Source organism: Eremothecium sinecaudum, chromosome IV, assembly GCF_001548555.1.
Source record: "Eremothecium sinecaudum strain ATCC 58844 chromosome IV, complete sequence".
In the NCBI taxonomy this organism is placed as follows: Eukaryota; Fungi; Ascomycota; class Saccharomycetes; order Saccharomycetales; family Saccharomycetaceae; genus Eremothecium; species Eremothecium sinecaudum.
In genome coordinates, this window is record NC_030895.1 from 94,508 (window position 1) to 116,361 (window position 21,854).

The window sequence follows — 21,854 nt, forward strand, 5'->3', positions numbered from 1 at the left end:
CATGTCAGTCCAAGCTATTTCACTTCATAGCTTCATATTAAAAGTGTATTAGTATTGTAAGAAAACATGGATTTATTTACTCCCGCTCCAACTTTAGGATCACAACGTAGCGCTTCAAACCATTGACAAATAAACGTTAATATAGCTAGCCCAGGGTCCAATTTAAACCCAAAACCATGCTAGGCTTAAATATCGTTCTTCTTCACTCGTGGTTAGCGATCCGGCACCTTACCACAGTATGGTGTCTACTGTGGTAAGCAGCTATCTGAATTGCAGTTTGCAGCGTCATCGAGTAAGCATCCCGTATTGCTATTCGTAGAACCGTACGTATAAGATTGATTCTTAAAGGCGTCATTATCTGGGTCATTAATAGAAGTTGAGGATCCCAACCCTCCGCCAGCAATCCTGGTGAACTTTCTCAGCGAGTCATCGCTGACACCATTTGCACCAATAAACTCTGGCTGTACAGTGGCTGAGTGGATACCGTACTTATGGAATATAGATCTTATAATCCTTGCAGTATCAATGTAAGTATCTTGAGAACAGTCGATGTGTACATGGAGCGAAGCAATAAAAAAAGACTCTGTTAGATTCCAAATGTGGAAGTCATGGATAGAGAGCACGCCAGGTACATTTAGTATTTCAGCTTTAATTTCATCTGCTGATATTGTAGAAGGTGTAGCTTGTAACAAAATCCTAGAAGCTTTCCTAGATAGTGGCAAAGCTGACGAGAATATAATGCAGGTAATAACCAACGAAATAAATGGATCAGAGTAGTACCTCCAAGAATAGTTGGTCTTCCAAATGAAAATTGCGGTGATAATAACACCTACATTACCAAGTGCATCCCCAAGAACGTGTAAAAAGACCCCATGCATATTCAACGATTTTTGCGGAGGCTGGTGTTCGGAATGTTCTTCCGCTGAAGAAGTGTGACTAAAGTGCTTTTTAGCTGTCAAAGGAGTGCTCTCACTGCACGCTGATTGGCTTGCAAATCTTTCAACGACCGTAGAAGGAAAGAATTCCTGGATCCCATCCGTATCAGAATCACTAGTCTCGTTATTCATGTGTGAATGCTCATGTCCACCGGATTTATTCAACTCAGGATCAGAATGGTTATTATGCGAGTGACTATGACCATGGTCGTGGAACAAGAATAGCCCCAATATGTTTGACAACAACCCTGCGGTACCCACATACAAAACTAGTTTTGGGTTCGTTATCTCTTGTGGTTCAAAAAATCTTTGAATCGCTTCGATCACGATGGACACACAAAGTGCAATCAAAAACACTGCATTAATCAAAGCGCCTAATATCTCTGCTCTTCTCCATCCATACGTGTACTTTGCATCGGGGTTCCTATTCTTCGCAACGTTAACAGCCCAGAGTGCCACTATTAGAGACACAATATCGTTCAACATGTGAAAGGAATCAGCAATTAACGCTAACGAATGAACAGCATAACCAATAATAACCTCTAGTAAGAAGAACACCGTATCGATCACTAGCAATGACACAATCCTTATTTCTTTGTTAGATAGCATATTTTTACTTTATAATTTACCTTTTACCTTATTATTAAAATCGTTTAATTCCCACCTAATTCAATTATTTGTGTAAGTTTTTGTACTAAAGCTTACTTTTACTTTAACGAAAAGCCCAATGCTATACAGCCCTGTTTGAAATGAGTAATTCCACCTATCAATTACTTAAAAATTTTCGTTAATAGTTTGGATGCTTTTTTCCAAGGAAGAATCGCCTGGATACTCAGTCTCGTTATCACTATATATAGCTTGGTTAAACAGACTAAAAGGTAACTGACAGTACTGTTTATAGTGGTTATTCCCTTGATAAGCTAATATAGTTTGCTAATTGGCAGTTTAATAAATAGTAAGTTAAAGTTTTAAGTCATGAAAATATCTCATGCACGTGACCATCTGGTGAGAAACGTTCAATAGGACTACTCCGGGACAAGATCGCCGCAATAATACTACATATTGCGGCCAAGGGTTAAGTGCCGTCTACGAAGTTAGTGTCCATTTGTGTCCACAGCGTCTCTAGTGTGTCTTGAATATACCATGGCTAGGTAAACCAACTACTACTGTAGCACCTAGGAGACGGAAGCGACGCTTTAAAACCCGGTTGTGTAAAGTGATTTACGTTGTAGACGGATCCCCCATGCCTTATTGAGGGGCTACGAGGTGCCGTTTCTTTGGCACCTAGGGAATTACCCATATTTTAAGTTGCTGAACGAATTACCTAAATTGAACGGTATTTCTTGTACGCTCTTACCGGTGATGACTATGTAAGCGATTTACTCCGCAATGAAGGTTACAGGTTATAAACGGGGGAATGTCTGGTATACCCACAATGGGGGTTTCCAGAGGCGTTTGTTTAGCAATTATAGTTGTATATTACGTTATGTTGTATTTTTCAACATTAGTAGAAAGGATCAATGGTACTACCTGTATAGGGTTTAATTTCGGCAGGTTATACCGTTATTAGTTAGAATTGCTATAAAGTACGTAATAGTTATCCAGTTGTCACCCGTGATAGGTGTAGGGTGGCAACGGGATGAAACGATGCTATCCGGACCCTGTTTTAAAAGGCATATTAGCTCCGTTGCCATAGACGTTTGCCGCGGCGAGCAGCACATCGCTTAACGAGCGGATGGTCGGACGATTGTGGCGCGATAGAAATTGCCATACTATCGAATATACATTCGCTATACAAGTTAAGATCACAATAAAGCTAAAGGCGCATTGCAGATCAGCTATATACACAACCAGTAGCCAGCGGCGGAATAACGCGGAACCGGATCGCTGGTTTCAATGATGTCACGTGACTTTTAGATGCTGGATCCTGAACCGGCTACTTGGGTGCTGAGGGTGGCACGAAGCCTAGGTTGACTAGTTGCGCACCCTCCTTTTCCATGTTCTGCAGCATCTTCTCCTTCTTGATATCCACAACCCTCTTTTCCTTGAAGTACTTAATCCAGCTTGTAGCGCAGTCCTGGTCAAACTTCGTCTCCTCGGCTTTACAGTGGCTTTTAATCATGTCGGCATTTTTAGGATCCAGCGCATTAACAACATTTATTTTGTCAAGGCATTTAAAGTATTCGTCTCTGCTTTCCCAGCACTGTTTCCTAGCGGATCGAGTAGCTGGCTTTGTCTGGTCATCCATCTCCTTTTGTTTGCTGAACCAACCCATGGTTAACCGTATAAATATAGCTCAAGTGCTCTTTAAATCCTGTCCTCCACAATAAGTGGTCGGGTTTTGCGTTAGAGCGCTGATGTATTCTTCGACTAAGCGTTTTATCAACACGTTGTTACCCGGACATAATATTTTAGGCGCTTATATGATAAAACATTATCAAAAGTTTAAACAACAAGAGCTAAAGTGGGCCTTAGCCGGACTAGACTCAAGCGGTATGTAAGGCTTGATTATACCGTGAACTACGCTAGATCTTACTATATATTGGACTCTCTTCTGTTTTTTGTTCGCTGTATTTCTATTTTAAGATAACGTGGCTCAAAGTTCCTTTTATTGAAAAGAATAATATAAAATATAAATACAGTAAAACAGAATTGTTTACAGTATTACACAAAGAGCGGAGGGGAATCATAGGACCTAGTAGTAAAAGCTTTTTAGTAGCACTATGTCAGATAGTATATTTTCTAGTTGTGCTAGTATTTCAAATTCGGATTTTCTAGTGGATGATAAATCGCTAATACTACTAGGTGATGATGGTCAATCAGGACTTAAACTACAAATTCTGGAATCGTGTCTTGATAATGTAAGTGAGCAGCTCCCAATATGCTTGAAATTGGGCCTATCTCGCAATGGTTTTGTAGATCATCGGCTGAGAAAACCACTATGGTATCATATTCTTTCAAGCAGACTATGCCGGAATGACTCAACTAGTGAAGGAATGCCAGCGCTTGTACGGGTTGATTCAGGCTACTCTGGTGCAGAAATTTGTGGTGATAATGAGCAGGAGGATACAACTATAGTTAATGAGAAATATAGCGAGTTGCTAGATGGTGATGAGCGTCAGGTTGAATTGGATGTAAGGCGGTCTTTTGGGTTTATTGAGGACGTAAATGAGAAGGAGAAGTTGCGGGAGATTCTAAAAAGTACTATTTTGAAGTTTCTTAGGAAATACCCGGAATTACGTTATTACCAGGGCTATCATGACGTTGTTAGTGTGTTTGTTATGGTATTCCAAGATGGCCAGGCGTCTGATATGTGTACCCCTGAATGCTCAAAGCTAGAAAGAGTACCTTCGTCGGGTCGAAGCAGCAAAGACGAGGGAATAATGACGTCAGATATTGATATTGAAGAGGCAGACATGTTTACCACGGTTGAGATATTTACCCTTCTGTACTTGCGCGACTTCATGATGGATACCCTGGACTTCACCATACATCATTTGCGCATTATTTCACTGTTAGTCCAGGCTGAATGCCCTAAGTTTTACGAGGAAGTTAAGCTAGCCACAGTGAATCCATTCTTTGCCCTTTCTGCCATTCTTACTTTATTCAGTCATGAATTGAAGCCCGATTTTGATGAGACATCACCTTTGTATCAAATATTTGATATGGTGATATCTTCAGGGAGTATGATGCTTCCGCTCGTGATCTACGCAAGTATTTTGCTTGAGCTTAAGGATGACATATTGTTTAAGTGCAAAACACAAGCCGATTTGTTTGAAAACAATACCGATTTAATCCATGGGGTTATACAGCAAGTCCTCCAAGCCAACCGTAGTGTGGAACAATGGAATAGTATTTTGGACAGGAGTCGTTCTTATCTGGAGGCACAGCAAGAGACTTCATCGGCTTTTAGTGTTGAGAAATACGATTGGATAAACCCGTACAGTGTGTTACGGACTTCCCCCGCTAACGAAGAATACTATACGAGGGGGGAACTCCGAACTATAATATCCCAGGAAGTAAAGGCAAGTCATGAAAGCGTACTATCGGTAACACCTGAATGTAATAGTGAAGAAAAAAAATCGAGAAGCTGGACCCATTATATTCCGTTCATAAACCTTGCTCCATTCTGGAGGTGGCCAATTTACGTGGTAGTTTTTGCGCTGTTGTTTAGAGCTTACAATCAAAACCAGTTGAGCACATACGGACTTTGGGCTATGAAGTATTGCGCTGGAAGAATCGGTCGTATTACATCAGGTATGTCAGTACCCCGGACTCTAAATTATGTCGGAATTGGTGATTTATCGTGGTTTTACAATTCAATAAATCCACTATACGAGATGCATTCCCCGTAACGCACAATGTAATATAGAGTACAAAAGAGAAATTGATAGAGTGGTTCTTCTATGAATTATGTCTCCAACTGCTAATATGTTTTTAATAGTTTTACGTTGTCCCTGGTGGGGGTGATGTATATACATGTAATCCTAAAATAAACAACAATCTGTAAACAAAAATTGATACCCGGAGAAGGTTGCTACTACATTTAATATAATTTATTGTACACATATGTGGAAGTCTGTGATCTTGCTAGCATTGCAAACTTTAGGCAACGAGATTGGATTTAAACCAGATCTCATAATCACTTTTTAAGGTTCTGTGCATATTGAGTTGCTGGCGCAGTTAATTCTATTAAATAACCCCCGAAGTTGATGTAATGTTTAGATTCGGAATTAATTGCAAGACATGGTTACTTTATTTCACGATTTAGTGCATTAGTTAAAACATCCAGAACATTAGATCGGGTTTGATATATAATGTCCTTGCGCTGACGTTGCCATTTAATTCCGCTCAACAACTCCATTTTTTTGCCATTTTCTCACGTTTTTAAGAGGGCTGTAATATGCTGCATAATTAAAATGTACGTTGCTTACGTTTCTCAGTCTTCTTGTCTTGTTATGCATGAAACATGCTGTCTCTACGCACAGAACTTCGATTTTCTGCATATGATTGTCTTGGATACAAAATAAGGTTTTTCTTTGTCAGCAAGATTGTCGTCACAAAAAATCTCACTTGGCGTAAACCAGCCGCTGACACTTCAGTTGACATATTCACGACAAGTATAGCGCCTCACCACAAAGAGTTGCTTGAAATTATATAAGGACCCGATCCTTTAATTAGAACCTTAAAAGAGGCTACAAGGTTATAGTAGAGTACTTTCTAAGCATTTTTCTGCTCGATAGAACAGAAACAAAATAATACTTGCTTCGTTGCCAAAACAAAAAAGGTATTGCAGTAACAGTACGCCATGTCTAAAATATTCCACAAGAAAGAACGTCGTGAAGAAGAAGCTGCCCCCCAGGTAGAGGAGATTCCCTCTGTTCAAAATGAGGCCCAAATACCTGCTGACAACAAATGCAGAACGATGACACACATCAATTCATATCCATTGGTGCAACAAACGAAGCACATTTTGCGCCGTTTTCCTCCTACAAGAGTCGTATTATCGAATACAAAGCCTATCATTATTGGAGCCGTTACTTCTAAACCAATGACACTAGTGAGGCCTGTAACAGGCATTGCAGACCGTGTCTTTGACAAGACGTTATCTGTTACGGAAATGATTGTCCCATCCATGAAGACGAAGACATATCAGAGACTAGGTGAAGAGATTATGCTACCATACACAATCACAAAGACTGTGGCCCAGAAGACAACATCCACAGCCAAGTATGCGCTGCGCACGTACTTCTTCGAACCAACCCATGAACAAGTTTTAAAGTTCAGAAAGTACTATAATGAAAAAATCATTGATACACATGGAAAGCCACTCATTAGAGGTACGTTAGACTGTATTGTAGGACCGGTGAACAGACGCTACGAAAGTCTTATCATAAAAGTGCTACCAGAGGGTAAACCAGTGCCTACCACTGGTTTCACTAATGAGTGTGACCGGAACTTGGCCTTGACATGCAACATGATCGGACGTCTGGGACCTGCCGCTGTCAAGAAAACATCTGCTATCCTTTTCAGCCCATGTAACTACGTTAAGCACGTCAACGACGTCTTTAACGACAACTTGGACCGACTGGAGAATTTGCAATGGGCAAACTCATGGAAAGCTGCTAAGAATGCAATTGCAGAGTTGAATGGTGAGACTCTTGAACATGTCAAGAATTTCATCCCAGGAAACCGCACCAAGCCAGCTAATGGCAACGGCAACAACCCCCCATCGGGAGATACTGATATGGTAACCGCAACTGTCGTAGATCCCGATAAAGATGCCGCGGAAAAGGCCAGTGAGGCCCAGAAATCCGTACCCAGTACCGAATAGACCTGGAACCGTCCCAATTGCCCCGGTCCACTAAATTAATTGGTAGCAATACCGGGCAAAGAACTTTTTATATGCAACAGATAACGCACAGAGAAAAAGTAGGACTAATAGAGTAAATGTGAGCACAGGACAAGATATGGCACAATAGAATTCTAGGAGTTTGCTAGTTTAAACCCTAACGTTATTGTCTTCAACAGCGTTCAATCTGTCATAAGTTTTTTCACCAAATAAGAACCCCTTTCTCTTTCAGTTTTTGAATATCTCGATGAAACAGACTTTCCATATTTTATTTTCCGTTTCCCTCCTCCGTTACAATGTGAGAGCAGATTCTAATGAAGAATAAATGCCAAGTTTAGAGCTTAATTATTTCATTGACTAAATTATTCAAAAGATCTGAAGATGTTGGTCTATATGTGACGTTTCTTGGCCATGTTTGTTTTAGCCGCCCATAGAAAATGAATTCTCTATTGCCACCTTTTTATCTTTGTGAAGTTTCTATTACTCAATGTTTTTATCATTCTACGATTACTATCAAATGTCCTCGATGCCCTTACTATTAAAGTCCAAGGTTCCGGATCTCTGTTCTCGTCCTCCCTCATCGGAGACACCGGATAACTACAACAACCCGTCGGACATACTAAGGGTATTCGACCGGAAAAAAGGAAGACGAGCCCTAGGGATTCTTATATAGTTCGCATTTGCATTTTATAGTTGCATCTATGACGGCCTCTTTCGTATATAACTATAGTAATCGACATTTTCTTTGGACTGGGGTGTGACTACCACCCATACATCTGTCCATTGCACCCGTACATCTAGCGGCGGCGCAAAATTGGGATCTTACGAATTTGTAGTGAGGACCCGGTCTGCGGCGGACAGGCGGACAGCTTTCGGCCGCGACGCGATGAAGCACCTCATCAAAAGAATTTGTAGACTTTCAATTCTTTAAACGTCAAGCTAGAGGAACAGATTGCACCAAGAACAAGGAAAAAGTGAGTACCAATGGATGGATATGGGGAGTAGATGTCTGCGTATTGGACGTAGACGTTCTGACACCTCTTTTAAATGCAAAATGACATGTTACTAACATCTTTTTACAGTGGCTTTAAAGGAATACCAAGTTATCGGCCGTCGTTTGCCCAGTGAATCCGTTCCAGAACCTAAGTTGTTCAGAATGAGGGTGTTTGCTCCAAACGAGGTTGTTGCCAAGTCCCGTTACTGGTACTTCTTGCAGAAGTTGCACAAGGTTAAGAAGGCCTCTGGTGATGTGGTTTCAGTCAACGTTATCAGCGAAGCTCGCCCAACCAAGGTGAAGAACTTCGGTGTCTGGGTTAGATACGACTCCAGATCTGGTACCCACAACATGTACAAGGAGATCAGAGACGTTACCAGAGTCGGTGCTGTCGAGTCTTTGTACCAAGACATGGCTGCCAGACACAGAGCTAGATTTAGATCTATTCACATCTTGAAGGTTGTCGAATTGGAGAAGACCGCCGACGTCAAGAGACCATACGTCAAGCAATTCTTGACCAAGGACTTGAAGTTCCCATTGCCACACAGAATCCAAAAGTCCGAGAAGCTCTTTGCTTACAAGAGACCAACTACCTTCTATTAGGCAAACTCATTGAGGGGCATATAATATTACAACTACTCTTTAGAACTTGTACCAAATTTGTGTAGACTGTGTTTCTTTTAACAATGGTAAGTGTTGACATCATATAGACTTTTCTAGCTTTACTTATGCTAATGCTGTTATGCTACTGATTGTATTATTAATCGTGTCCATGTGAAATCGGACAGTGTTTTTTACATCCGGGTAATAATCGACTTTGATTTGAATCTACAAAACCCGAGCCGAGTATATAATGGAGAGGTTCATAAACTAGACATATGAGACCTGTGAAGGACTATGGGGCCTGTTGTTAATTCAGGAATGGAAGATGAGGATACAGTATCTAATGGGAACGATTTTGATGCGTCAGGTTATTCCAGGTACTCAGAGGAACAAAGCGACTCAACTGATGTCTCGGTAAACAGTTCCGCACGCGAGGATGCAGATGTATACGAAAATGATTCAAATAGTAGTATTCATCTGCCGGTGACTGAGATCCATTTGAAATCTCACGAGTGGTTCGGGAGTTTAATTACAAAGCACGAGCTTCCTCGTAAAGCGTTTCACTCTTCTATCGGGTTTGTGACATTATACCTTTATAAACATAATATCGATTACAAGAAAGTAGCATGGCCTTTGATCGTTGCTTTCCTTGTAATTGGATCTTTAGATGTGGTACGTTTGCGTGTGCGTTGGATTAATCACCTATATTGCCGCTGTGTGGGCGCATTAATGCGAAAAAAAGAGATCAACACATATAATGGTGTGTTGTGGTATTTGCTAGGGTTAATATTCTCCTTTAGCTTCTTTTCCAAGGACATTGCATTGATCTCTCTTTTCTTATTAAGTTGGTGTGACACTGCCGCTTCAACTTTTGGTCGGAAGTACGGCCATCTGACCCCCAAGTTAGCGAAAAACAAGTCGCTCGCTGGCTCTCTCGCCGCCTGCGTAACTGGTATAATCGTCTGTGCTGTATTCTACGGTTACTATGTTCCTGCATATGCTCACGTAAATAAGCCTGGCGAGATACTATGGAGCCCCGCAACGAGCCGACTAAGTCTCTTGCAAATATCGTTACTTGGTGGAGTAGTTGCAGCACTTAGTGAGGGTATTGATCTATTTAACTGGGACGACAACTTTACTATTCCCGTTCTATCCGCTATATTCATGCGTGTTATGATCGCTGTATTCGCCATCACGCCTGCCGCCAATCAACAGGGAAATAACTAAAACACTTCAAAAATATACTATATTGTTTTAATATTTGATAAATAGCCATCGGTGCTGGTATAGCATTAAGCATTCATTGGTATTCGTTACTCGCTTCGGGCTCTCATGGCTCATCTTAGCGGGCAGTATTGATACATCTTTGTATTAGATAAGCATACAAATCTAGTCACGTGGTTGGTGATGTTTTCTTTTTTCAGAATTGAAAATTTTTTGGAAATGCTCATCGAAAATTTTCAGTGTTATAAGCTCTTTATAGTTCAAATATAGGTTTTTTTAATACTCCCTTTCCAATACCATCAGTTCTGCTTGTGAATTTTTGCCATGGCCTACGTGTTAACTGAAACCGCTGCTGGTTATGCTTTGTTAAAGGCGTCCGATAAGAAGATTCACAAGTCTTCTACATTAATTCAAGACTTCAGCTCATCTGAAAAGGTGTTGAAGCAATTGAAGGTTGCTGCTTTTTCCAAATTTACTTCTGCTGCAAATGCATTAGAGGAAGCTAACGCTGTTATTGAGGGTAAGGTTTCTCCCCAACTGCAGAAGCTTTTGGAAGAAGCTAAAGCTGATAAGAAGGCTTCTTTAGTTGTTTCGGAGACTAAGCTTGCAAATGCGATCAACAAATTGGGTCTAAACTTTAACGTTGTCTGTGATGCTGTTACTTTGGATATCCATCGTGCTGTGAAGGAATACCTTCCAGAACTTTTGCCAGGTTTGTCTGATGGTGATTTGTCTAAAATGTCTCTTGGTTTGGCTCACTCCATCGGCCGTCACAAGCTTAAGTTCTCTGCTGATAAAGTCGATGTCATGATCATTCAAGCTATTGCTCTATTGGATGACTTGGACAAGGAATTAAATACCTACGCTATGAGATGTAAGGAATGGTACGGCTGGCATTTCCCGGAGTTGGCCAAGATTGTTACGGACTCTGTTGCATTCGCTAGAATCATCCTACTCATGGGAGTCAGGTCTAATGCTGCTGAGACCGACATGTCTTCAATTTTGCCAGAAGAAATTGAAGAACGAGTGAAGGCTGCTGCTGAAGTTTCTATGGGTACTGAAATAACTTCAACCGACTTGGAAAACATTAAGAGTCTAGCTGAACAAATCGTTGACTTTGCTGCCTACAGAGAACAACTATCTAACTACTTGGCCTCAAGAATGAAGGCTATCGCTCCAAACTTAACCCAATTAGTTGGAGAATTAGTTGGTGCAAGATTGATTGCTCACGCTGGTTCTCTAATCTCTTTAGCCAAGTCTCCAGCATCTACTATACAAATCTTGGGAGCTGAAAAGGCACTCTTTAGAGCTTTGAAGACTAAACATGATACTCCTAAATACGGTTTGCTTTACCACGCATCTTTGGTTGGTCAAGCCACTGGTAAAAACAAAGGTAAGATCGCTAGAGTTTTGGCTGCTAAGGCTGCTGTTTCTTTGCGTTATGACGCTTTAGCTGAGGACAGAGATGATTCTGGTGATGTTGGTTTGGAATCCAGAGCCAAGGTTGAAAACAGACTATCTCAACTCGAAGGTAGAGATCTAAGAACCACGCCAAAGGTTGTACGCGAAGCCAAGAAGGTTGAGATTACTGAGGCCAGAGCTTACAATGCTGACGCTGACGCTATCCCCGCTGAGGATTCGGATTCCGCCGACTCTGATGACGAAGAGGAGGAAGAGAAGAAGGAGGAAAAGAAGGAAAAGAAGAAGGAAAAGAAGGACAAGAAGGACAAGAAGGACAAGAAGGAAAAGAAGGAAAAGAAGGAAAAGAAGGAAAAGAGTGAGAAGAAGGACAAGAAGAGAAAGAGAGAAGAAGAATCTGAGGAGAAGGAGTCCAAAAAGTCCAAGAAGGAGAAGAAAGAGAAGAAGGATAAGAAAGATAAGAAGAAGAGCGACAAGAAGGGGAAGAACTGAATTAAGTCTAAACCCAGTCAATATTATCAACTGCATGAATAATAATTCCCTGTCCCTTTTCTGTACTGTAAAATAGTTTTCACCTAAGTATTTTTTTGGCAACAATAGACCATACCACCTTTAAAATACATCTTAAATATCGAGACTAGGTTCAATGTAATAATTTCATAGCTTAGCATTATCTGAAGTCCTCAGCAAGCTGAGCTTTTCATTTGCTGTAAAATTCGATTTCTATATAGTGTTCAGGAGATGAGTTAAGTCTTGATTTTTTGAAATTTTAAAATTTAAGTCATCGCTCACAATGCAAGGAACTAAATTAACAAAAGTGGTCAGTACTATATTGCACTTGTAGCATTATGGTCGAAGAAATCTCATTATCTTTAAATGAGACAAATAAAATTAGGCAAAAGCTTGGATTACCACTAATTCCCGCTAATGAAGATACGAATTCGAGGTCAGGCTTGGTTGGTTCCACTGAACTACAGACAACCTCTGACAAATCCTATAGTGCTAGATATGAAGATGACTTCGAAAACTCTGCTACTAAAGCTAGCAATAATGCTCAAAAGGATGTAAGAGATTCATTTGTTGACGACCGTGCTCTCCGCCTACGACAGCGCATAATGAACAGAAGAGGACGGCGTATACTTTATTCATCAAGCGAAGATTGGCTTGAAAACATCCATGATAGCAAGGGAGATGGGACAGGAGAGTCACAATCTACACTGAGTGGTCCATATGATGAAAGAAGTGATGGTTCTTTATTGAAGGTTGCACATAATGTTGATTCGTTATCTACCGGTAAGAACATAATCTTGACTTTGAAAGAAACTGCGATTGACGATGAGGATGAAGAGGATATACTTGAAAATGTGAACCTAAAGCACGAACAGGAAGACTTAAAGAACCTAAAGTTGAAACAATTGAACAAGGATCGCAAGCACAAGGCAGGTATCCTTAATAAAGCAGTACTTGAAGAACAAGACGAGGAAGAAGAGTCATTCTACCTTTCTAATCGCGATAATCTTTCTAAGAAGGAATCAAATGCTCAAGATCCTATTCTTATAGGTAAACGTAAGGTCGAACTTGAAGAGCAAGAAGAGATATCCGAGGGGGATTACATGCCTGCTAAAATCAAGAAGAGAAAAACGACTGGAAGGCGACATGTAAGAACGCCTAGAGAACAGACCGCTCCAATAGCTCCAGTTACACTTATTGATGAGGACGGGTTACTAGACTACGATGAAGATAGGTTTCATGAACTGCTGACTATTAGAAAGCAGACTAAAGAAAAAAAGGAGCTATTAGAAAAAGAATCATTGGAAGAAAAACAAGAGAAGCAGCATCGCGCTAAGTACATTGACCGGTTGCAAAAAGGGATAGTGTTAGATGAAACAGATACTTTTTTAGCCTCGTTAAAGACAGATATAATAACTGCACAGACTGATCTCGATATAAAGGAAGAAGAAACCATGCCAGATGCTGGCGATTCAATTGGACATGGTAGTGGTAGTAGTTTTGATAACGTCTCAACTACGATTGCTGCTCCTCGCACTTCAAATTTTTATGACGGTATTGCTAGTACTTTGGGTCTTCTAAAAGATAAGAACCTCATTCCATCCGCGAAATCGGCCAGCACTCGACAAGAGGCCAGGAAAAGAGATCTGCTGAAGCTCGAACAAAAGATTGCCGTGCGTGAGATCAAAGAGAAACTAAATCACGAAATGAGTAGCTCGGGCATCTCAATTACCGAAGATGTACAAGAGAAAGTTGAACAATATATGGAGAACCAAATAGCGAAAACTGCGATGTCCATCCAAAAAAAGCGGCTTGAAAATTACAATCCTGAAGTCGAACTAAAGTATCAGGATGAAAAGGGTAATCAATTAACTACCAAAGAAGCATATAAGAAGATATCACAGGCCTGGCACGGGACAAAATCAAATAAGAAAAAACGTGAGAGCCGGCAAAGGAAGATAGAAGAACGCAATCGCCAAAATAATCAATTGCATTTAGGTTTATAGAATAACTAAATTGGTAATAATATGTTTTAATTGTTCGTTTATAAACACATATTCAAGGTTAAATACCGCTTCCTTAAGTAAAAATATTAACAAACAAAATGTTTACTTAACCCAAAAATGATCACAATACCAGCATTACGGTGAAATACTACCACAATTTAATTACTATAACAAAAAATACAATTCGAGATGAACTTGACATATAAACAAAAAATATTGGACGAGACCGGAATCGAACCGATGACCTCTCCCATGCTAAGGGAGCGCGCTACCAACTACGCCACACGCCCTGATTGATGTTTGTTCTAATTTCACGCACATTATACCGCAATGGAACAAACACCTTCGTAAGATCCAAAACAAGGATTTCCGATTAAATCGTTATATTTCCTTTTTATAAGGTTCCAGTTTATGCTGAACTTAACGCGTTTAGAAGAGTTTTAAATGTCCATTACTATTGTTCAGATAAGATTTGAGGTATTATCGAGCTTTTGAGCAAAATGTTGTGAACTCCGAATTTACTAAGCCATATATTTAGGGAAACACGCTTATACTTCGCTCATCGGTACCAGGTTCCACGTGCTTTGACGATATTAGATAAGCCGAAGTGCCCTGGACTTACTAAAACTTATCGCTATAGGCAGGCATGGGAAGCATAGGAAGAAAGCTTATCCAGTGATTTTATTTACGCTCCGATTTTCGTACGTATGTTTCGGTCCAAATTGGACTATTCCCAACCCCGGTCAGTGTTAGAAGCTGGTCTACTGAACCATAAACTATCTATAAATTAGATACATATCACTAATCACGTGACACAATGTAGCTGCTCCCTCCGGGGCTTCACTGGCTCCTGATGAACATCACCCACACTTTACACTTGGTTTTCGCTGTTTACCCGGGATCGGCTGCAATTTTCAACTTAAACAGAAAGAGGCAGAATGAGGGCATCGCGTATGAACGGCGCGAACAAGTATCACAAAAACGGAAACTGGTTACGGAAACTTGGCCTACGTAACGTTGCAGCTCAAATAAGCCCTAACTATATCGTCATGGGCCATATAATGTATATGTCCCCCCTTCCAATAGTTAGTAACTGCTGTAAATAGACCCTTAAGCGTTTCAGTGTTATCACGTCACTCTTGATTACATAAGTATACTTGACTTAGCTGCCGAAACTATATGTGCGAATCCGGGCGCAGTTGAAGTATAATAGGATTCTTATTTAAGTAATTAAATAAAGGACGTATTTGAAATAGCAGTTATCAACTTGTTCAGACGTTAATCGATAGTTCTCGCTAATTGGCAAGCACGCTGTTAACTTACTGTCAACGATAATTAGCTAGTTATAAGCCATTGAACAACGCACGACCATGATTTACATCTGCTCAAGGCAATCAATTTGAGAACAGCTACTCACTATCATGGATTGTGTCCTAACAACAGCGAAAGCACCGCCTTATTTCTGCTCACGTGTTGTTTAGATTCATCACGTGACACGGTCTCGAACTTCAAAAGAAACTAAACGTTTCATTCTTCTCTTGAGACACAAGCTGCAAGTAATGGAATTATGACATAAAAGAGAATCCCTCGATCATATCCTATTATTCTATTTCAATAATCGGTGAGCTAGTTAATTAACGTCTAGTATATTATAAACAGTTCAAATACTGGGAATTTTTTCTTTTTATGTTAGACACGATATTTCGCTAGATACTATTTTTGTCTTCGCATCAACAATAATACCACCCATAATAAAGCTTAGGCGACTATTCAAAGTCTTAACAGGGATAATAAACTAATACTTTGAATAATGATTACAACGCAGAGTACAGTACAAAATACGACCTCAAAGCTGCGTGGGTCTATACACAAAAATTTGTACGAACCAACGTTCCACAATATTCCAAACGAGTCGCAGGATTCCATACCGAGCAAAGTTCAGTTCTCTCAAGGGTCTAACACATTATTAAAATCTAAAGGTGATGTGCTTAATTTTCTTCCAGATTCACTAACAAAGCTACTCCCAGAAGTCAATATAAAAGTGACCTTATTATGTTTGTTTTGGTATGTCACATCATCTATTTCGAGTAATATATCGAAAGCTATTTTGCGTGAGTTTCCTCATCCTGTAGCTCTTACAGAGCTGCAGTTTTTGACGAATGCAGCCCTGTGTCTATTATTTGCGACGTTAATAAATTACTGCAGGACTCAGCAATTTAACTTTCACTGGATTTCGAATACATTACAAAACCTCCCTGAGGGGTTACTTCCAACATACCTAAATGGTAGTTTCTATGACTGCATATGGTCTAAGTTCTTGGCCGTTGATAAAACAGCGTTGGTTTCGACGTTTCCAATGGGGCTTTTTCAGTTTTTTGGTCATGTAACCTCATACAAGGCAACATCGTTAATTCCAGTGTCTTTGGTGCATTCTGTTAAGGCCCTTTCTCCGATTGTTACGGTTTGTTGGTATAGATTTGCAAAGGGGAAGCGCTTTAATTCAATGACATACTTAACATTGATACCCTTGATGTCTGGTGTTATGTTAACATCGTCGGCGAGAACACCTACCAAGGAGTATTCTAAAGACCTTTCTGACACTAGGTCTACGCCATCCGCGGCAGATAGCTTCTACATTATCGGTCTATTCTTTGCCGCTATATCGATGGCCATCTTTGTTGCTCAGAATATATTTTCAAAATCCATCTTGACTGTGAAGAAGAAGGAATTGCTTCCCAGTCAGAAGAAAACTTCAAATCATGTCAGCGTTGCAGCTTCATATAATTTGGACAAAATCACCATTTTATTTTACTGTTCTTGCATTGGCTTCTTGCTGACATTGCCTATAGTGATTATAACAGAACTATTGCCTTCTAGAAGTGTGTTCGCCGACTTCACATACCGCACACTTTTTTTATTCCTCATATATGGCTTTACGCATTTTACACAGGCCATGCTAGCTTTCCAGCTAATTGGCCGTCTCTCACCAGTGACATACTCCATTGCAAATATAATGAAGAGGATTGTTGTCATAGGTGTAGCTTTAACGTGGGAATCCCACTTCTCAACTAGACAAATTTTGGGACTAATCATGACCGTTATTGGTTTGTACGGTTACGATAAATGGGGCAATAAGGTATCGAACCATTCTCATTGAGGGTGGAAAGCATTTAATAGATTACTATTGATAAACTGCTCTAGTGGACGGCGCAGTATTAATCATTCAATAGTTGTTTTTTTAAGATGGGTAGACGTATACCTATGGCTATTCGATCTACGACCCTATGTTAATTATTTATAGAGTACTTATTTTAAAACTTAACGCCGCACTGAAAAGTGGAAGGTAGTCCGTAACTTATACCCAGCTATATAAACTAGATCTAACCCTCAAGCAGATATATAACATATTGCTAGAATACAGCTTCAGTGGCCATTTGGAGTCTCAGAAGTCAACCTAGCAACAAGATCTCTCGCCATGTCACCAAATCCGACCATAAATACAGTCTGCCAAACTCCCAACCCCACTCTAGGGGTCACACCACGGTACAACCCCTTTATACCGTTTGTTTCGTAGATATACTTAAGGGTCTTAGCCACAGTTAAATTCTTAGGTCTGTTAGGATCGTTGGTCTTGGACTGCATTTCAACTCTAATAACTTCAATTGGCTGGTTCCAAGCACTCAAGCCACCACCAATTGCAGATGCAGTGATCTTTTCCAAAGCAGATAACTTCTCGTGTTCATCCTTACCAGTGAATTTCTTAATGAGGCCCTCAACCCATCTAGAGAGACCAAATCTGGACCCCCAGTTGGTCATTTGACGTATCGCAACGGCATTCACACCCTTGTTAATGCCTCTAATACCCTCCTTTTGGTAAATCTGCTTGAAAACCTGCCAAGAAGTCGGCACCGCAGCACCAGCTTCTGCAACAGCCTTGCTTCTAGTAATTTCAACGGTTTTCATACACGTACAGAATCCCATTGTCAAGTAGGCCTGCGCAATACCACCAGACATACCACCTAAGATACCAGACGCAAAGGATCCAAAACCGAGACTCTGGAACCGGTACTCAGATTCTGCAGAAACAAACAATAACACAGCTCCTTTGGTCGAAGCTTCGATCCATGCCCACGGAATTAAACCTTGGTAAAACCCGAACACACCTCCACGCGACCAAACATGCTTGAAAGACTGCAAAAATGACAAATCTCTATTAGCTGCCATAGTGGTCTTCGTGACCTCGAACGGTTGACCTAGAGTGGTGACTTCACTCATGTTCAAGGCTGCTCCTAACAGTATGTTAGAGAAGCTCACAGGTTTCTTCTCTAGCTTCTTCGATTGGACAAGGTCAGTTGAAGTTGACATTAGTGCTTCTATGGAGTACTTGTGCGATACGTTAGCGGCTTAATAGGTAGTAGTACTGGTTTAAAACCATATTTTAACTTTTCTCCAATAGTGGTAACGAAATTACTCACAAGAGATGATTAAATGCGGAAAAAACCGGAAGCTTGGAGTACAACCAATGCGGGGAAAACTAGATTATCCGTTTGCTCCGAATGCTATTGAAGGCTTAAGTCTATTCTATGTAATTGGTATGTATTGTCCGGGCTCTTTCTTTTGAGAGTCTACTGGCTGTTGTCAGTTCCAATAATGGGGTATCTTCGTAACTACGCCATTGTAAAGATTTTACCTATCATATGCTTATTTAAAATTTTGCTTCTGCAACCACTGGTCCAATAGCGTTAGCATCTGTCGGAAGCTCCCAACATGACATAGCTAGCCATTGTTGGATACCACAGTCGTCAAGTAGCTTTGATGCATACTCGTTTTCGTAGTAGTTCAGTAGTTGTCCTGACTCGTTAAGATCTAACTCTCCCGTTTTTCGACTGAACCTGATCATATCGATCTGGAGATATGTTATAGGTACCGGCAATTGATTTATGGCCGCTATGGCATCTTTGGTCATAAGTGTAGGCGAGCAGAGCATCACGATGGCCTTCTTTAGATGACCGGCGTGCTGAGTGAAAATTCCGGTAACCTCGCGGAGATCCCGAGCAGTAATCTTCCTAGTTTTGAAGGCTTTGCATTGAACTATCACGTCCAGTGGCTGTAGATGCCCCCCAGATGCCAGGCTATGCTTTAAAGGTTTTAGTATCCTGCCGTTAACTTTGTACCGCGCTGGAAGCGACTTATTTAGACCCCAAATGCTGTTTACATGGTCGTAGATCGGCTGCAGGTCCCATTTCCCACTAATGTCAATACCTTGGTCGAAAGCCCCACCGCTATTTACCAGTTTTGTGACACGTAGTTTAGTAGCAAGCTCGCGCATCACCGTCCGCTCGTAGAGCGTACCTTGGAAATTGGTTGACTTAGCGATTTTGCTATTGCACTTAATATAATTCAGTAGCTGGGAATTGTAGCATGTTGCAGCACCTCTAATGGATGACATAGTGACCTTTAACCATCTGATAGCTGTATCAAACACGTTTTATGCATTTCTGCATTTGGCAACGTACAAAAGTGAATTAAGATTTCTATATATGTACCACGAAAGATATACAGCCAGTAACGAATTATAAGACCGGGAAAGCTGCTAAGTTCCGTAATGTCGTCGATAGATTCAGCTACTAATACCGAGTCTTCTCAGACTGTTTCTGGTAGTGATTCAGCGTCTGATAATAAGGTTGTGGAGCAAGTTATAACAGTATTTGAGCTTTCGTCCGAGATAGAACAGTCCTTAAAGCACGTCTTAGAAGAGATTGACAAGAATGAAACACAATTTCAAAAGAGCCTCAAGTCCATACATACGCAATTGCGAGCTCTGGAGCGTTGATTGGTGGTGTAGGTTCATAACGCAGGTTTTTTGAGATCTTTATCGAGAATTCTACAGAGAGAGCATATTAGCTAGCAAATGCACTATTATAGGGGGCTCAGAGCACTCTGAAGTGCATAGATCAGCTTTAAAGGGCTACACGAGGCCGGTAATGGCCAATAGGTCCTTTGACGGCCATATTTAGCGGTCGTTACCCGGCCGCAAGTATAGCTTAAGTACATATTAGCATAGAAGTTAGGACATCAATACTTCATAATTCAGCAGAATAGCATTAGATCGCATGGCCAGGAAGTCTAAACTCCGCCAAAGGAGTCGAAAGACCACGTTACACAGACCAAAAGATGCTTTAGATAGAAAAGCGGAGCTTGTTGCTCTTATAGAGTCTCTCAAGGCGAAAAAGCTATCTTCAAGCTCTGCCGATGCTGCTGAAACTGCAGTAACACGTCAGAATGCTACACCCGGACCACTGGATGCTGAGTTTAGTCAGATTTTGGCTAAATTTGCTCCCCCCCCAGAGAATAGCACGGCTAAAGATGGCACTTTAAAAAAGTCTCCAGTCCCAGTGTCCTTACAGACATATGATTTACAAGAGGATTCTGATCCTGAGGAGAAGCAACCTTCAAAGTCCAAGACTAAATACCAGAAACCGAGCTTATCAGAACTCAAAAGCGTCACCTCTCATCCAGAACTGATAGAGTGGTATGACTGTGATGCTCCTGATCCTTGGTTCCTTGCAAATATTAAATCTGCTAAGAATATAGTGCCTGTTCCAAGTCATTGGCAGACCAAAAGAGAATACCTTTCTGGCCGTTCGTTACTAGAGAAGAAGCCTTTTGAGCTGCCAGATATCATTAAGCTCACAAATATTGAGGATATGCGTAATTCGATGCCTGACGCTGGCCAAGGCGATGCGAGTCTTAAGAAGGACGCAAGGTCTAGAGTTAGGCCGAGGTTGGGAAAACTAGACCTTGACTATTCCAAGCTTCACGATACGTTTTTTAGGCTGGGCCGGAACTGGAAGCCAGACCTTCTTCTGCCGTATGGTGATCAGTACTATGAGAATCGAAATCTAGAACAAGAGGTTATGTGGGCCAGCATGCGTCGGAAATATCGTCCTGGACGCTTATCGGCACAGATACGCAAGGCATTAGGACTCTACGAGGGCCGACTTCCCTCCTGGTGCAAGAAATGGAAAGACATAGGACTACCACCTAGTTATCCGGGAATGAAAGTCGCAGGCATAAATTGGGACATAAGTAACGCCAAAGGAGATATATACGGAGAATGGCGTCCCGAAACAAAAACAACAGACGTAACTCGTTTTGGCCAACTTCTGTCGAACGATTCAGAACAATCCCCCGCTGACGCAAATCTTCCAACACAGCCTACTCTTATTGGCGAGCATGTAGAGAAAAACTCCAAATCTGACGATCAGATTCAAACTGATAACACCCCCAAGGATCAAATAAACATCGCAAGCTCGGAACAGCCCGATCACGTTACTACTCCGACGCAGCTATACACTGTTCTACCAGAAAGAAAGCACGCATCTCAGTACTCTTCTCGTGAAGGTTACTTGTTGCCGGGAAAGAGGCCTTCTCCCAACTCATCAGAAACTTCATCGAAAAGAGCGCAATCTATAGCAATGGCCAAGGAGAGCGATAACGTTGAAGAGTTCAAGTTTTAAAGTTACGAGGTATTCAGCATTTTCTATCATCATAGGTACTTTATAGCACTTAAATAAATTCTTAACATACTATACGTTAATTATATATTAATACGTATATAATCAGCGATTTTCTCGTTATCTAGAGCCTGTTGTAGCATCCGAGGCCATCATAAAGCCTATTAATGTAATGACTTGGTCTGTACGTATATTATGTCAGCCGATTTAAATACACAACAAATTTTTTGGCACGCCAGGAAACTAGCTCATCCCTATGAGCAACTTACAGTTTACCTTTTATACAGCTTTTTA

The 21,854-nt window shown here is 40.9% G+C and overlaps 13 protein-coding genes and 1 non-coding gene across 14 annotated transcripts; 9 read left to right on the forward strand and 5 right to left on the reverse strand.

Annotated features, from left to right (window-relative positions):
- Positions 1 to 245: 245 nt before the first annotated feature.
- On the reverse strand, positions 246 to 1,544 carry AW171_hschr42107 (cation diffusion facilitator family transporter; the record flags this gene model as incomplete). Its single annotated transcript, XM_018132203.1, has 1 exon — positions 246 to 1,544. One exon carries the CDS (start codon positions 1,542 to 1,544, stop codon positions 246 to 248), a length of 1,299 nt encoding a protein of 432 aa, XP_017987219.1.
- Positions 1,545 to 2,871: 1,327 nt separating this feature from the next.
- Positions 2,872 to 3,210, reverse strand: COA6 (Coa6p; the record flags this gene model as incomplete). The annotated part of the gene is made up of 1 exon (XM_018132202.1): positions 2,872 to 3,210. One exon carries the CDS (start codon positions 3,208 to 3,210, stop codon positions 2,872 to 2,874), a length of 339 nt encoding a protein of 112 aa, XP_017987220.1.
- Positions 3,211 to 3,658: 448 nt separating this feature from the next.
- Positions 3,659 to 5,290, forward strand: GYP8 (GTPase-activating protein GYP8; the record flags this gene model as incomplete). Its single annotated transcript, XM_018132201.1, has 1 exon — positions 3,659 to 5,290. The coding sequence occupies one exon, from the start codon at positions 3,659 to 3,661 to the stop codon at positions 5,288 to 5,290; it is 1,632 nt and encodes a 543-aa protein (XP_017987221.1).
- A 953-nt stretch (positions 5,291 to 6,243) lies between these two features.
- On the forward strand, positions 6,244 to 7,269 carry SPS4 (Sps4p; the record flags this gene model as incomplete). Its single annotated transcript, XM_018132200.1, has 1 exon — positions 6,244 to 7,269. The coding sequence occupies one exon, from the start codon at positions 6,244 to 6,246 to the stop codon at positions 7,267 to 7,269; it is 1,026 nt and encodes a 341-aa protein (XP_017987222.1).
- A 1,006-nt stretch (positions 7,270 to 8,275) lies between these two features.
- RPL20B (60S ribosomal protein eL20) lies at positions 8,276 to 8,884 on the forward strand (the record flags this gene model as incomplete). Its single annotated transcript, XM_018132199.1, has 2 exons — positions 8,276 to 8,300; positions 8,370 to 8,884. The coding sequence occupies 2 exons, from the start codon at positions 8,276 to 8,278 to the stop codon at positions 8,882 to 8,884; spliced, it is 540 nt and encodes a 179-aa protein (XP_017987223.1).
- Positions 8,885 to 9,178: 294 nt separating this feature from the next.
- DGK1 (diacylglycerol kinase) lies at positions 9,179 to 10,111 on the forward strand (the record flags this gene model as incomplete). Its single annotated transcript, XM_018132198.1, has 1 exon — positions 9,179 to 10,111. The coding sequence occupies one exon, from the start codon at positions 9,179 to 9,181 to the stop codon at positions 10,109 to 10,111; it is 933 nt and encodes a 310-aa protein (XP_017987224.1).
- Positions 10,112 to 10,432: 321 nt separating this feature from the next.
- Positions 10,433 to 12,019, forward strand: NOP58 (RNA-processing protein NOP58; the record flags this gene model as incomplete). The annotated part of the gene is made up of 1 exon (XM_018132197.1): positions 10,433 to 12,019. One exon carries the CDS (start codon positions 10,433 to 10,435, stop codon positions 12,017 to 12,019), a length of 1,587 nt encoding a protein of 528 aa, XP_017987225.1.
- Positions 12,020 to 12,375: 356 nt separating this feature from the next.
- SNU66 (U4/U6-U5 snRNP complex subunit SNU66) lies at positions 12,376 to 14,043 on the forward strand (the record flags this gene model as incomplete). The annotated part of the gene is made up of 1 exon (XM_018132196.1): positions 12,376 to 14,043. One exon carries the CDS (start codon positions 12,376 to 12,378, stop codon positions 14,041 to 14,043), a length of 1,668 nt encoding a protein of 555 aa, XP_017987226.1.
- Positions 14,044 to 14,260: 217 nt separating this feature from the next.
- AW171_hschr42115 lies at positions 14,261 to 14,333 on the reverse strand. The gene has a single exon. It is a non-coding gene; the product is annotated as a tRNA-Ala (tRNA).
- A 1,520-nt stretch (positions 14,334 to 15,853) lies between these two features.
- Positions 15,854 to 17,200, forward strand: SLY41 (Sly41p; the record flags this gene model as incomplete). Its single annotated transcript, XM_018132195.1, has 1 exon — positions 15,854 to 17,200. One exon carries the CDS (start codon positions 15,854 to 15,856, stop codon positions 17,198 to 17,200), a length of 1,347 nt encoding a protein of 448 aa, XP_017987227.1.
- A 266-nt stretch (positions 17,201 to 17,466) lies between these two features.
- YHM2 (Yhm2p) lies at positions 17,467 to 18,408 on the reverse strand (the record flags this gene model as incomplete). Its single annotated transcript, XM_018132194.1, has 1 exon — positions 17,467 to 18,408. The coding sequence occupies one exon, from the start codon at positions 18,406 to 18,408 to the stop codon at positions 17,467 to 17,469; it is 942 nt and encodes a 313-aa protein (XP_017987228.1).
- Positions 18,409 to 18,748: 340 nt separating this feature from the next.
- Positions 18,749 to 19,492, reverse strand: RRG7 (Rrg7p; the record flags this gene model as incomplete). The annotated part of the gene is made up of 1 exon (XM_018132193.1): positions 18,749 to 19,492. The coding sequence occupies one exon, from the start codon at positions 19,490 to 19,492 to the stop codon at positions 18,749 to 18,751; it is 744 nt and encodes a 247-aa protein (XP_017987229.1).
- A 156-nt stretch (positions 19,493 to 19,648) lies between these two features.
- Positions 19,649 to 19,876, forward strand: BIL1 (Bil1p; the record flags this gene model as incomplete). Its single annotated transcript, XM_018132192.1, has 1 exon — positions 19,649 to 19,876. One exon carries the CDS (start codon positions 19,649 to 19,651, stop codon positions 19,874 to 19,876), a length of 228 nt encoding a protein of 75 aa, XP_017987230.1.
- A 280-nt stretch (positions 19,877 to 20,156) lies between these two features.
- CUS1 (U2 snRNP complex subunit CUS1) lies at positions 20,157 to 21,563 on the forward strand (the record flags this gene model as incomplete). The annotated part of the gene is made up of 1 exon (XM_018132191.1): positions 20,157 to 21,563. The coding sequence occupies one exon, from the start codon at positions 20,157 to 20,159 to the stop codon at positions 21,561 to 21,563; it is 1,407 nt and encodes a 468-aa protein (XP_017987231.1).
- Between the last annotated feature and the right edge of the window lie 291 nt (positions 21,564 to 21,854).